The sequence below is a fragment of the Schistocerca cancellata genome, chromosome 4 (genome assembly GCF_023864275.1).
Source record: "Schistocerca cancellata isolate TAMUIC-IGC-003103 chromosome 4, iqSchCanc2.1, whole genome shotgun sequence".
Taxonomy (NCBI): Eukaryota; Metazoa; Arthropoda; class Insecta; order Orthoptera; family Acrididae; genus Schistocerca; species Schistocerca cancellata.
The window spans coordinates 569,330,005-569,344,883 of record NC_064629.1 but is presented as its reverse complement, the minus strand read 5'-3'; the positions used below and the strand labels follow the sequence as shown (position 1 = coordinate 569,344,883).

Sequence of the window (14,879 nt, the reverse complement as noted above, 5' to 3'; positions counted from 1 at the left end):
ACAAGCATGGTTTTTAATAAAGAAGAGAGAGCAAGATTGTTGGGAACGGTATGTATCATCTATGGGTTGCTCACACCCCATCATCTTGAGTATGCAACTCTGTTGCACATGCACCCACCCACCATCCGCAGTGGTTCTGGCATCTCCCTCATTTGCGACATCTGTACTGCTCCTGTAGTCATCGCTGAATGTTTCACAGCACACTTCAATGCAGTGTCTGCATGCAGTAATTACCATCCTAATTCCCTGACCCGGAAACACCTGCCAGAATGAAGCTCGTTATTCTTCCGTGCACTGTGCACAAGGCACATCTCAGTGCTACCTGAGAAACTTTCTGGCCTCTTAAGATACAGGACCTACTAGTGGATTTTCATAGCTCTAGAATCACTATAATATTCATCTGCACACTGAGTCATGTGGATATTCCAGAATAATGAACTCACTGACAAATTAGCTAAGAAAGCAACCTCAAGAAATGAACTTGAACTCAACGTACCGGGCACAGACTTAACATTGCAACTGTGACATTAAATTTTGAAAACCTGTTATATGGAATGACAGGCTATCATGGCCCTAATCAAGCTGAGAGCAATCAAGTGAACAACCTAGGTGTGGCATATTTCTCAGTCAGCAGGTCTCTCAGAAAGATGCCATCATACTGTGTCACCTGTGTGTTGGCCACATCAGACTTATCTACGAGTTCCTTTTGCATAAAGAGGACTCCTCTCAATGCAGCAGTGGTAGTCATCTCACGATTGCATGTATTTTTGCAATGTGTGCCCTGCTCACTGATATGAGATGAACAATTAATCTGTCTACCTCAATACCTCAGATACTTGCAGAAGATGGGTTAGTAGTCACTGAAGTCCTATGTTTCCTGAGGGAACATGGATTTTATAACAAAATTTAATGCACCTCCACATTCGGTATTGTTGAGGGTGGTTGTGGAAATAGTACCTGTCGTCGGACCATATGCCCCAAGTGGCTTCAGGCTACTTTCTCCCCATGTTCTGCCATGAATTTTTAAACTTTTGTGTCCATATTTTATTTATCTAAGCTAGTTACCTCTCTAGTCTGTACAGCCTTCATTTTTCATCCCATTTTAGTTTTTCAACTCGAGGAGCAAACAAAATGAAATGTCTATAAGATAAGAAATGGGGTGGTTTTCCCTAGAATCGGTGAGTATTGAAATACATGGAGAACACTGACAAGAAGAAGGGGGAAGATATAGGACATTTTTGACATCAAGGAATAACTTCCATGGTGTTAGAGGGAGCTGTAGAGGGTAAAAACTGAGATGATATGTGATGTTATTTATGTGATTGTACTGACTATGATAACCTTTCTTGGTTCATTCTTCAGTAACCAGCTACAATTTTAGCTGTTAGGATGCACCTGGGCATCTCACTATAACTATTTTTGGCTAAAGGTACTGCTAAGTACACTTTCAACCACGATCATAAACCTCGGAGCTGACAATTCTCTTTATCTCGTTTCATACCTTTTGGCATCAATTTCCTGTTAATCCAGGGACTCAAACGAAGTGGTTTAGTCCCTTTAAACCCATAATAATTATCTAATTCAACCATGATTCAGGATACAAATTCAGTAAAGCCTAGGCTCCTACCATCTGCTTAAAGGACACACTATGGGAAATGAGCATAAAAAAGAGGATGCAAACCAAACATTTAATGCCTTGTCAAGTGCCACAGCTCCAGGAAGGAGTGTAGGAAGCTGAAGTATATAAAGTTACTGCACTCCAGCCTACATGTATCACTCTATCAACACCTCTGACAACAAAACATATTTTATTGTAGAAATACTCCATATGAAGTGTGCACTAGAGAAATTAAAGTACTGCTTCAGTGGTGTAACTAAAGTTTGTTTCTTTCTTCATAATGTGAGTAAAGGTGTTTTTTTACAGTGAACTGGTGCACAGAACCTCTTCCTCATTTATATAAAGACATTAATCCCCATGTTGTTTTTGGGATCAAAATAGTTACACTGCCTGACAGAAAAAATTATGCAACCAGAAGGAAAAGAGGAAACAAAATGGACGTCACAGGTTGAGATGGTATGCCGATGTTATTTAAGTGATTACAAAATTGCGTCTAATTTACAGAGAACTTGGCAATATGAGCCCACTTGTCAGTTGATGTGGGACCCTCTCTGGTCTGGATGTATGCACTGATTTGGTTGGGAAGGGTGTCCTATAGTTGTCTACAGCTGTTGTAGCCCTCAACTGTTACAAATGGGTACTGGCACTGGAAAAGAGTTGACATATGAGCTGGTCCCACATATGTTTTATGGGATACATCGTGGGGATCTTGCTGGCCTCTGGAGTACTTAAACATCCCGCATACAATTCATGGAAACGTGCCATTTGTGGACCAGCATTGTCTTGTTGAAAAATGACACCACAGTACTGTTGCATGAGAGGTAACACACAAGGACATAGGATGTCTGTGATGTACCATTGTGCTTTTTAAAGTTGCCTCAATCACAACCAACTGTGGAGTGAAGTCATACCTTATGGCTACTTACTACACCATTTCACCAGGAGTAACACTGTTGTAACTCTTCAAAACATTGGAAGAATTCAACCTCTCTTCAGGTCAGCATCATCCACACCCATGATGGTGCAGTATTGCACAACATTGCCAAATAGAGTGTGTCACCATTCCGCAGCAGTCCATGTTTCCTGGTCATGACTTAACTCCAAATGCGTCCATTTGTGTTAATGGTAGGACAGTAATTTCCTAGTCCAGCTGGTGTTAGTCTCTGATTGAAGGTTACATTCTGTATTTGGATGGCACATGTAGATGTGAAAGGGGTACAATGTGCTTGGAGCTCAATACAGCAGTCCTCCATTGTGGTGATTGGATGTGGTCAACTGGAACCCTGACACTGAGCAAGGTAGCTCAGTGGTTAGCACACTAGACTTGCATTTGAATGGACAAAGGTTCAAAAATCCATGCCCAGCCATCTTGATTCAGATTTTCCTTGATTTCCCTAAATCATTTAAGGTAAATGCCGAGACAGTTCCTTTCCAAGGACACGAACAACTTCTTTCCTCATCCTTTCTCAATTTGAGCTTTTGCTCCATCTCTAATGACCTCATTGACGACAGGATGTTAAACACTAATCTTTCTTTCTTCCTGGAACCTTGATGACAAGTATACCTGCACTCATATTGTGATGAAGTCCAGCATAGGTTTGTTGTCACATCCAAATGCCCCACAAATCTGGGTGTTGCATGATTCAGCCAGCTTGCCAAATAGAGACCCACGATGAGGCTCCTTTCAATCCCTGTGAGGTGCTGATAATGCTGCCTTACATACGTATGTGACATCTTCGTGCCCTACACAGTGATCGCACATCCGATGCTGTTTTTGCCCCTTATATACCCTATCAGGCCTGGTAACAACATTAAACATGAACAACACTAATTCACTCTGGTGACCATTCTACCTGTCACAGAAGATTGCAACTTTATTCATTTAAATACCCACCAATGGTATGTATGTGTACTAAGCCACACCGATATCTGGCCGTGTCTTTTGAGTGCTTCAGTTCTTTTGTCTGGCAGAATGTTTTGTGCCTAAACATCCCACATACTATTCATATATAATCTAGAACTGACATTGTATGTACTACCAAAGCTGCTATTTGCAACTAGTTCTCACAAAACTCTACCATCTGGTGACATTAAATGTAAACAGCTTGGGATAGCCTATAAATTGTTATCTCATCAAGTGTGTTAGGTTTTGAGTTGGTTATTATGTATTCACAAATATGTGAGACCTTAATTTGATAGTCTGTATTTACCAAATTCTGCATGTCGCACATCATCTCCACACACCTCTCGGAAGTCATCCTCAAAGTAAACATACTGCTTACAATACACAGGAAAAAGTGTGCCGGGTTATGACATTTTGCCTAAAACTATATGTAGATATAAGGTTAACTCAATAACGGCTGTGGTGGTGAATCTAATATTTCTTTTAAACTTGGTGCAAGTTGTGAAGTACAATTTAAGGAAGTCATAGATCACTAGTTTTATGTGCTTCCTAGCAGTATAAGCAAAAAACTATGTATTTACAAGTAACATAGAGATGAAATAGTATTTTTATACAGTTAAAAATATTATTATGTTCATTCACACTTGATGTAGTTAAAAATATATATTCATGAAAGTTTTTTTTTCCATTTTGAGACTGCAGATGCAGACATTGGCATTCAATATATGTAATTCAATAATTAGTTGTTTTGGCCAGCAGTAATAGTAATCACTTTAGTGTTATTCAAGTTCTGTTTTAAATAATCATTAAAAAATCAAAATGGCTCATTCTTTGGACTGCAAATACGTATTTGTTTCTCATTATGTGCAGTTTTCAGAATGGAGGAATGATGCAGCTGCAAGACATAAGTGTCATTTGTCCTAGAAAACACTTCTGTTGTTTCTTGGGTGACCAGCTCTCCTGATTTTCTTGTCATCTCCAGTATTATAGCAATTTTTCTTTAATCCTCCCAGCTCAACTATTGACTGCCTCTCTCTCCTGTGTATATAATCATTGACCTCTCTTATGAATATTAATCCCGCAAGGTGCTACCAATAGTTTAAAATCCCTAACCAACAAATCTCAAAACATTTTCGTATAATAATTGATACTGTTGTCGACATAGTCTTTTCGCCAAGGCAATGTGAGGAGTGGAGAATGAATGCCATAACCTATGCTTCTAAAGGGGTTGTAGGAGGGGAATGTTTACTTGTTTCTCGTCAGTATTGGCAACCAACAGATGTGCTTGCCTTGTACTGAGCAGCAGCTATGGTATAATTAACGCAAAGAAGTAACAAGGACTCATGGGAACAGATTATAGAGGCATTCATGTTTAAATAACTCATTACGTTATTGACTGACAGAAGCTTAGTGTGTGATGTGTAAGTGTGACTTCAGCATTGTTCACAGGGGTAATTCTGACTGCAGCCAATATTCTTTTGTAAAAGTTCATAATTGGAATGAAACAGAAGTGAAGGCATCCCCCAATTTGCTCAAATATCTTGGAAATGACAGCAAGACAATTAAAAATGTTGCCAGTAAGCTAGCAATATTTTTTCATTCAATCAAATACATTATAAGCTAGAGAAGTTTGGATTTTGGAAATAAATTAATGAAGAATGTTTTCCATGATTCTAATTTGGCTAAGATGATGACATGGTCAAACTAAGGCAGAAGCAATTGCAAAAAAGATTTTAGCTTCAAAAAGTATTAAGAAGTTCATTGATGTCTTGAAAGATCCAGGTAAACAAGCAGCTTTTTTCTGTTGCAGCCTGTGTCTTTACCCACAAAAACAGGAATATGTCCCCTCTAGTTGTAAGGCATTCTGATCCTGAAAAGATTATAAAAAATAGACTTATGAATAATTTTTGTTGTACAGCTGAAATTTATTTTAATTAAATATTTCTTAAATCTCCCTTAAAATCATGAGTAGATGTTGGTCATCTCTTGTAAAATGATGTGGTTGCCCTATTTGTTACCATATCCTGAGAGCTCTGTAGTGTCTGTGAATAGGCAATTTCTATCTTTAATAAGGAAGAGATTGTTATTAAATCTGATGCTATGGCAGTCCTACTCACAGAAGTATTCAGGAGTGCAGAAATTTTGGATTGCTTGAAATTCCACATACCCCTAAAACTATGGTATGTTTAAGCATATATCTTATTGCTAAAAAGTTATTCGAAGGAGAAATAATCGCATTTGTTTCAAAAACAGGAATTAATGGCTGTGAAAACAGTATGTGGATTAAATGATTCTTCAGTACTACAGTTTATTCTGATGAGTGTTCTCTTCCTATCAGAAGATACTATCGCTGTTTGGCATTTACATTCTATTTCACTTCTGAGCAGAATATTGGAAAAGTCTAGGCTAAGGTTTCTGGGCACATTCTGTGGTAAAAAGAATGAACTGGTAATTCAAGGATAGACTTGTTGATGTATTTCATTATGTATTAACAGATATATTGTGAACACTGGAAATGACAAAGATTTCATTTGACTCTTATTGAAATTATTAGTCTTTTCTTTAAAAATAAAAAACTATATTATTGGCTGTCAGGAATGAAATAATTAGATCATTTTTACATGTAGCAAATATTATGAATCTGAAATTTTTAAATAATAATTTAACTTTTTTGCAGTTCTAGCTTCATTGTCCAATAAAGAAAGTCAGGTCTTGCATTATTAGTTGTGAAAATCTTGTTTGTGTATTTTAATTACATTTTTTGGTAAGATTGTCATGTAATTTATCTTGTTTCTATAATATGCATTAAGGTTATGATTGTTGCTATAATAATGCCTTGGGGCACTTATTATTGTTCTTGTCTTTTTGATATCTCTTTTTTTTAGTGTTACTATTCATTAATTTGCTGATGTGCTATTACTTTTTACTGGAAGTGTCTCAACTTTATTATCTTGTTGTTTTAAGGTGAAGGTACTCCTGAAGTTTCAACAGGTGATAAAGAATGCGTACATAATTGCCCTGTTCACTGTGGGAAATATTCCTCGTATTCATCCAAGAAGAAATATAACTTTAGAAATAGGGATGATGTAAGTAATGTATTGTACAATGATACATACTCATATTTTATGATGGTCAATATTCAGTTTAAATTATGAACTGAAACTGTTTTCTTCTTCTTCTTCTTCTTCTTCTTCTTCTTCTTATTATTATTATTATTATTATTAAGGATGTTCATTTAGCCATGGATAGAACATTTCAACACTGAGTATAATCTGAGTACAGTTGCTAAGTAACTTCATAGGTAATTTTGTATGGAATAGATTACAATAATTTTTTTCTTGCAGCTTGATTGGATAGTGAATATTAAATATACACTAATTTTGTGAATATTAAATTTACACTAATTTTGTGTGCTGGCCCAGATCTTCATAATTGATCCTGCCTTCAAGAAGTTTCACTGAGGAAGGTGACACAGTGTTTAGCACACTGGAATTGCATTTGGGAGGATGATGGTTCAAATCCACAGCCAGCCATCTAGATTTAGGTTTTCTGCAATTTCTCTAACTTGCCCAGGCGAATGCCAGGATGTTTTTTTTTTTTTTTTTTTTTTAAAGGGCATGGCTGGTTTCTTTCCTCATCCTTCCTTAATCCAAGTTTGTGCTCCATCTGTAATGACCTAGATGTCTTGTGAATCCTGGACATTGAAAAAATGGAATGGCTGGTGATGTGTCCCGATCTAAACCCCATCATGCACATGTGGGACATGCCTGACAGATGTGTTTGTGGTTGTCCTTCTCCACAACAGATTCTTCAAGAACACTCACGAGCTCTCATTGAAGAATGGGAATGGATACCACAGGGTGACCCTGCAGACTTATATGGAGCATGCCACGTAAGTGTCAGGCTGTGATTAACACTCACTGAGTAAATACACATTGCTGAAGCTCTTGAAGTCCAATGAAAAGCAACCAGGATGGTGGAATGAATGATTGTTTCCTCTTTGTTTTCGACACTTGTTTGACATTTCAGTTCTCTGTATGTAAATGATCAAGAGTGTAATGATGTTGTGATGTGTGCTTAATTTGTGAAAGATAAATGTATAATTCGGTAGCATACCCAGTCCTCAATTATTGTTCAGTGGAGTATGGCAGACACCCAATCTCATGTTCCTCTAATTCTTTTGCACATTGTAAGGAACAATAAACTGCCACCTTCATCAGTATGGGTTACGTCGCTGGTCAAAGAAGCTAGAAGGAAGAATAGGAACAAAACTGAAATGGTTCTAAATAATTCTAAACAGAGCACTTTTCTCTCACATTGATGATCCTCCTCAAACAATGATGATTTTCATATCTACATTAATGAACTGAAAAGACCCTCAATGCATCCTGCTTGCTCCCTCTGCACTCATCCTTACCATTCATCCTCCTCCCTATACCACCCCTTCTGACTGTTTCTTGTAGTATGTCATGCATAAAGCATGCTCTGTGTTAAAGCATGCTGTGTGTCTCAGATTCACCTGTGTTGTATACTACTGTTTGCTCATTATTGGAGCAAATATTCGTGTACTGCCCATGAGTTGTGTGCTAAATGGAGATCACAATGACACAGGCATTTTGTGTAGACCAAATAACAATTCTTAATTTTATTTGTCGTCGTCGTATAACTGTATGATGAAGGGGCCCAGTCCAATTTGTGGTGTAATGGAGTAAAGTACAAATGATCATACAGAACGTTTTTAAATAATTATTTTTAATCCTATTTCAGATGGGCTACACTGTTGTCTACACTGATAGGACTAAGTAAAAAGATTCATTTGGTTGGTGTATTGTCTTCCCACAAGGTATCCTTAAAACTTGCATATTGGAAGTGTTCTCATTCTCTGATGCTGATTAGTATATGGCCTTTAGGTAACAGAGTGAATAAGACAAAAAGTGGGCCACAAATTGATCTCCTCTTACTCCCAGAATGCCTTTCAAATTGCCCAAGTTTTCTTGCCTGCAAAGACAGGAGATTGTAGGATATCATTTTTTATTCACCACAGCATATTGGAATTCAGCACAATGAGATTACAGATATAGTGACCAAGGCCACATTTCGATATACCACATTTCAATAAGTTTTATATTGTCAAGAAGGTCACATTTGGTTTCCTGGGTAATATGTTTGCTCTCCAAGGCAATAAGAGAATGAAAGTTCATCTAAATTATTTTACAGATATTTTTTATTTTTATTTTGCTATTTTTTGTCAAGAAAGATATATCACTAACCTAAGTACATATAACTTAGTATTTGCTGTTTCATTTTGACAGTGTTTTAAGCATAATTTTGAAACCATAATTAAAGTAACACAGGGTGTATAAAAAGAATCATCTGATTTTTAAAAAAATCATAACTATTATGTTATTTGAGATATGTGAGTGAACAAAATACTGTTGGAAAGAGAAAACTCTCGAGTTTTATATGGTTCTCGCTAAGTAGCAGCAGTGGGCACCCACTTCAGTTCTAGTGAAATGGTGTCGGGACAACAGAAAGCATTTTGTGTTCTATATTTTGCACAGTGCGGATCAGTAATAACTGTTCAGCATTACTTTCATACTAGGTATGGTGTGGATCCCCCTACAGCACACAGCATTAGATGATGTCATTAACAATTTTGAGAAACAGGTTGTTTGTGTAAAGGCAAACTGCCAGGCCATCCCCAAGTGTCTGACATAGGTGTCAAATGCATCCACCATAATTTCACAAGGAGTCCACAGAAATCCATTCACCATGCAGCTCGACAGTTCAACAGCTCAACATGCCCTTGATATCCATCTGGGGTGTGTTGTGTCGACGTTTATACATGAAACTATACAAAATTCAGCTACTGCAACTTCTTTGTGAAGGTGACAGACAACAATGTGTGAAGTTGTGTAATTTCGTTCTTGGCAAGATGGAGGATGACAGTTTTCTTCCATGCTTAGTGTTTAGTGATGAGGCAACATTCCATGTAAATGGAAAGGTGAACCTTCGTAATGTGAGAATATGGGGTACAGAACAACCACATGAAGTTGTACGACATGAATGGGATTCTCCAAAATTTAATGTGTTTTGTGCAGTTCCCTGGGAAAAGATGTATGGTTCATCTTTCTTTCCCAAGAACACTGTTACAGGACTTATCTCTATGTGCTTGAGAACTCTCTTTTCCCGCAGGTTGAGATTGATTCGAACGACTTCATTTACCAAAACGATGGGGCACTGCCACATTGGCTTCTGGAAGTGCTGTAATTTTTAAATTGAAGTATTACTGAACGATGGATTGGTCGCACTGGAGCAAATGATTCAGCCTTACATTAGTGGCCTCCAAGCTCAATGGATCTGACTATATGTGATAATTTCTTGTGGGGGTTTATAAAAGACTCTGTTTATGTGCCTCCTTTACCAACAACAATGAATGAACTAAGACATCACATAACAGCAGCTGTGGAAGCTGTAACTGGAGACATGCTTGCTGCAGTGTGGGAACAATTTGAAACTTTCATGGATGACGTAGAAGGGTAAATGTATCAATTTGAGGTAAGGGTCCAGAAATGACTGAGTTGGAAGTTATAAGGGAAAATTATTCTGAGACCTCTGGCAGTCAAATACATGAACCAGTATTGCTGTTGCCAAGATTTTGGGGTAGACAACTGTTAGAGGTGGCAGTATGGACAAAGACAAGGAAGGAGGTCTAGTAAACATCGGCTTTAAAATGCATACCTTAAGAACAATGAGCACTTGTCCATATTTGATACTGTGAAACACTTCTGCAGCAACTCTTTGGTTTCAATATTTTTGGAGGTACTATGGACCAAAACAAGAAAAATGGTCTTTTAAATGTATAGCTTAAGAGACGTGAGCACATGTTCAGTAGAAGAGATGTGTTTCACAGTATCAAAGATGAACAAGTGCTCATAGCTCTTGAGGTATGAGTTTTAGGGTCCACATTAATGAGACATTTTTTTCTTTTCTTGGTCCTCACTGCCATCTCTGAAAGTTACCTATCGTACAGTTCTAGCAACAACAGTACTGGAACATGGGCTCCACTGCCAGAGGAATCGGAACAATTTTCACATATAACTTTCAACTTGATTTCTGGACCAGGATCACTTAGCTCAAATTGATAAATTTACCCTTCTCCATTATCCCTTAAAAGTTTTTGATCATTGTTTGAATTTGACATATTTTAATCAAGTTTCTGTCCAACAGTTGTAATTAGGGCTCTAACAACCATACTGTTTAGTATAGGGTGAGCTACATAAAACTGCCCCACAAAATAGAAGACTGACACAGAATTGACATGTGTTAAGATAAAAGATTGCATGGATGTTTTCAGCAAGGTAGAGCAACAACAAACACTTCCTTAACAATCTTGTCACAAGTGCGTAAGATACTTGGTGAGGGGAGGACATTTGGTAGAGGCCGTGCAATCTCCAGGCCACCTTGATCACTGTTCTCTCTCCCTGTTATTATTACCTGTGGGGCAAATTGAAGGGTCAGGTGTACTCAAATAATCCTCACATACTGGAAGAGCTATAGCAAAACAATGAAAACACTATTGCTGCTATCTCTCAGGCAGAACATCCTCTGTGATGTTTAATAACAAGGATAAATCCCTTGTTAGTCTTACTGTAAGTATTTTCTGGACCAGTTTTATTTTGCCCACCCTTTACTTAAAACTCCAGTGATGATGATGATGATGATGATCCATTTCTTACAAAATTGCACTTGAAATTCAGTGATGGCATACCAGATTGCAGGCTCTCGCTCTTACACATTGATTAATGTACGAGGTGCATTCAAGTTCTAAGGCCTCCGATTTTTTTTCTCCGGACTGGAAAGAGATAGAAACATGTGCACTGTTTTAAAATGAGGCCGCATTCATTGTCAATAGGTCCCAGAGATGGCAGCACCGTACGGCAGATGGATTTTTACCGCCAGCGGCGACAATGAGAACTGTTTTAAATACTTAAAATGGCGACGTTTTCCTTACTTGAACAGCGTGCAATCATTCGTTTTCTGAATTTGCGTGGTGTGAAACCAATTGAAAGTCATTGACAGTTGAAGGAGACATGTGGTGATGGAGTTATGGATGTGTGGAAAGTGTGTTTGTGGGAGCGACAGTTTAATGAAGGCAGAACATCGTGTGACAACAAACCGAAACAACCTCAGGCTCGCACAAGCCGGTCTGACAATATGATCGAGAAAGTGGAGAGAATTGTTTTGGGGGATCACCGAATGACTGTTGAACAGATCGCCTCCAGAGTTGGCATTTCTGTGGGTTCTGTGCACACAATCCTGCATGACGACCTGAAAATGCGAAAAGTGTCATCCAGGTGGGTGCCACGAATGCTGATGGACGACCACATGGCTGCCCGTGTGGCATGTTGCCAAGCAATGTTGACGCGCAATGACAGCATGAATGGGACTTTCTTTTCGTCGGTTGTGACAATGGATGAGATGTGGATGCCATTTGTCAATCCAGAAACAAAGCGCCAGTCAGATCAATGGAAGCACACAGATTCACCGCCACCAAAAAATTTCGGGTAACCGCCAATGCTGAAAAAATGATGGTGTCCATGTTTTGGGATAGTGAGGGCGTAATCCTTACCCATTGCGTTCCAAAGGGCACTACGGTAACAGGTGCATCCTATGAAAATGTTTTGAAGAACAAATTCCTTCCTGCACTGCAACAAAAACGTCTGGGAAGGGCTGCGCGTGTGCTGTTTCACCAAGACAATGCACCCGCACATCGAGCTAACATTACGCAACAGTTTCTTCGTGATAACAACTTTGAAGTGATTCCTCATGCTCCCTACTCACCTGACCTGGCTCCTAGTGACTTTTGGCTTCTTCCAACAATGAAAGACACTCTCCGTGGCCGCACATTCACCAGCCATGCTGCTATTGCCTCAGCGATTTTCCAGTGGTCAAAACAGACTCCTAAAGAAGCCTTCGCCGATGCCATGGAATCATGGCGTCAGCATTGTGAAAAATGTGTACGTCTGCAGGGCGATTACGTCGAGAAGTAACGCCAGTTTCATGGATTTCGGGTGAGTAGTTAATTAAAAAAAAAAATCGGAGGCCTTAGAACTTGAATGCACCTCGTACCTATTCCATGTTGTGTCTGGGCCATGAGGCGTAAGTAATAGGTATTTCAACTTCGTAATGTCTGTGATCAATACAATGAGACATATGAAAACATATGATCAAGCATAAACCATTCAGACAATCAAACTGTATTCTACAGGATGTGTGTACTAATATTACATTTTTTTTAAAGTCCATCTTACAAATCAGCATGTACAGTTCTGGATTCCTAGGCTATTGTCTGCTGTTTTAATTTTGCGGGTGAAGTCTGTATACTGTATATTTTGATACAATTTCTGCTGTTTTTTAATATTTACAATCAGTATGACTTTGATTCCTTAGAAATGCCTGACACCTTATTAATGAACAGTTTCCCACTACGGTGAGTGAATACGATCAAACTGGTAAAATAATGTATGGAAATTTCTGGTTGAGAATTATGAATTATTTAGGAGTAAAGGAGATGATTCACTGAAAGGCAGACATGCTGCATCCTCGATAGGGTTACAAGCAGGAGGTACAGAGCTTGTCTAGCATTTGGAATGCACTTTCTTCTTCAAGCTTATAGGAAACACGCACGCCTGCACGCACGCCTATGTCCCTAAATTCCCGAAATTCGCTCAGTCGACTGCTAGCTCTTTCCTGGCCCATGGCAAGTATACTGAGATGGGGTAGGGGTGTGAAATGGGGTGGGGTGAGTGATGGAGAGGGGCAGGAGGCACCATCTTCGCAGCCGAGAAAACTTGGTGGTGGTGGGGAGGATGCATATGACATGGGTTATAGAGCAGCCCTTGAAATCTCACATCTTGAACCACTGGGTGGTCAACCTTATATTTGGCAGTAACTGTTCATTCCATTGGACATCTGGTTGGTTGTCATAGCAGTGTAAACCACTGTGCAGTGTTTGCAGCAGAGCTGGTATTCAACATGGTTGCTTTCACAGGTGGCCCAGCCTCTGATGGGGAAGGATAAGCCTGTGATGGGACTGTAGTAAGTGGTGCTGGATGGGTGGATTGGGCAGGTCATACATCTGGGTCTTCCACAGGGGTATGATCCCTGTAGCAGCAGAATAGGGGTGGGAGTGGCATATGGATGGACTAGAAGGTTGTGGAGGTTGGCTGGGTAGCGGAACACCACTTTGGAAGGGGTTGGAAGTATGTTGGGTTGGATTTGCCTCATTTCAGGGCATGATGATAGATAATAATCAAAGCCCAGATGAAGGACATGGTTCAGTTGTTCCGGTCTGGGGTGGTATTGGGTGACGAGGGGATGCTTCTTTGTGGTTGGTTCTTGGGAGGGATATGAGGATCAGGTGTGTGTAGGGATATGGCACAGGAGATCTGAATGTGAATTAGGTTTTGAGGATATTGCCTGTCTGCAAAGGCCTTTGTGAGGCCTTCAGCATATTGGCTGAGGGAGTTCTCATCACTGTAGATGCATCTACCAAGGGGGGCCAGGCTGTATGGAAGGGATTTTTTGGTGTGGAAATGGTGACAGTTGTCAAAGTGCAGGTAATGTTGGTGACTGGTGGGTTTGATGTGGACCCAAGGTGTGGATGGAGCCATCTGATAGTGGGATTACACTACCTGTCCCAATTCATACCAACTGGATGGTGGAGTCTCCCACACTCCCAACTAACCATGCCCTGGTCATCTTCCAGTACTTGCTAACTTCCAACCTGGCCTCGCCTTCCTTCCCCAGGTCCCTCTCCAAGAAAAAAGCTACCTTTCAACAGAAGGAAGGATGGTCCTACACAACCTAAAAACAGATCCTGTCCTGATCATCCTCCCGGCAGACAAAGGTTCCACAACTGTTATGATGAACCAAAGTGACTACCTGTCAAAGGGCCTCCGCAGTTGTCTGACACCTCCTTCTGCAAACTCTGCCAAAGTGACCCTATCCCAGAAGTCCACCATAACTTCAGTCCCTGCTGAAATCCTTAGACCTTTCCCAGAACGTCTCCCCTGAATCCTTCTCCCTAGTCACCCCAACAACAGCCCACACATCCACGTTCTACATGCTCCCCTAAATCCACAAACCTAATGATCCTGGGTGCCCCACTGTGGCTGGTTGTAGTGCCCCCACTGAAAGGATCTCAGCTCTTGTAGATCAACATCTCTAACCAATTGTGCAGAACCTAGCCTCCCACATTAAAGATACCAACCACTTCCTGCAGTGGCTCTCCACCATCCTCACACCATTGTCTCCATATCTTTACTCTTCACTGTTGATGCAACCTTGCTATAC

The 14,879-nt window shown here is 39.7% G+C and overlaps 1 protein-coding gene across 1 annotated transcript in view; it reads left to right on the top strand.

Moving 5' to 3' along the window:
• Nucleotides 1-14,879, top strand: part of LOC126184578 (RUN domain-containing protein 1) — a 160,066-nt gene that overhangs the window by 66,583 nt on the left and 78,604 nt on the right. The window contains exon 7 of the mRNA XM_049927009.1: nt 6,486-6,607. Coding sequence (XP_049782966.1) covers nt 6,486-6,607 — 122 coding nt within the window. The remainder of the gene's footprint in view (nt 1-6,485; nt 6,608-14,879) is intronic.